Source organism: Lycium ferocissimum, chromosome 5 (assembly GCF_029784015.1).
Source record: "Lycium ferocissimum isolate CSIRO_LF1 chromosome 5, AGI_CSIRO_Lferr_CH_V1, whole genome shotgun sequence".
NCBI classification, from domain to species: Eukaryota; Viridiplantae; Streptophyta; class Magnoliopsida; order Solanales; family Solanaceae; genus Lycium; species Lycium ferocissimum.
Window position 1 is genome coordinate 27,258,337 of NC_081346.1, and position 925 is coordinate 27,259,261.

A 925-nucleotide genomic window follows, 5' to 3' on the forward strand; every position below is an offset into this window, starting at 1 on the left:
GAACAAGACTTGATCCAGATGGAAAAGTTCTCCATAAAGAAGGTGTATGTCATATTGAGAGGGCCTTTCCAAAAAGTTCCTTGGAGGAAAGTGGTGTGTAACAACTTTGGGGCAGCCAAATGGATCTTTATTCTGAGATTAATCATTTGTGAAAAGCTTTTAACTAGAGACAGATTAGCTACTTGGGGAATCACTGAAGATACCATCTGTCCATTGTGCAATCATGAAGATGAAAGCATTGCACATTTGTTCTTTAAGTGTGTTGTGTCTTCTGCTATATGGAAGAAGAGTTTAAGTTGGCAAGGTATAGCTAGATCTCCCATGGAGTGGCAAAGTGAGTTGCAATGGGTCCTTACATATTCTAAAGGTAACAGCTCGGCTTCCGAAATTTACTGGATGTGTCTTGCTGGTACTGCTTATCAGATTTGGAAGGAAAGGAATACCAGGGTGTTTCAACAAAGGCAGAGGAGTATTGAAGCTATGGTGAAGCAAATTGTGCAGGAAGTGCATGGGCGTGGTGCTACTAGACTGAGGTTAAAGCAGAAATTAGACAGCATGAACTTTTATCCCTAGGTAATGTAGATAGGAGGTATAGACTATATGGAGCATAGGGGACTGCTGCTTGATGTCCAATCCCAGTTTGCCTTTTGTTCTCCTCTTTCCTTGAGCTGTACAAATGTTTACTTGGGGAATAAAATGTTCCGGTTATTTGCCAAACATATATATATATATATATATATATATATATATATATATATATATATATATATATATATATATATATATATGTTACTATTTATTCTAGACTACCACTTAACGTTATTAAATAGACATTATATAAATATTTTTACAGTACAATGCATACAACTTAAACTCTTTTCTTAATTAATTTGTCTCAAGGAGTTACGCATCAATTCAAGGTTAT

General features: G+C 35.7%; 1 protein-coding gene across 1 annotated transcript; it reads left to right on the forward strand.

The window, feature by feature from the left end:
- The first annotated feature begins 18 nt into the window (after positions 1-18).
- Positions 19-573, forward strand: LOC132057689 (uncharacterized). Its single transcript, XM_059450303.1, has one exon. The coding sequence runs from the start codon at positions 19-21 to the stop codon at positions 571-573; it is 555 nt and encodes a 184-aa protein (XP_059306286.1).
- The last annotated feature ends 352 nt before the right edge of the window (positions 574-925 follow it).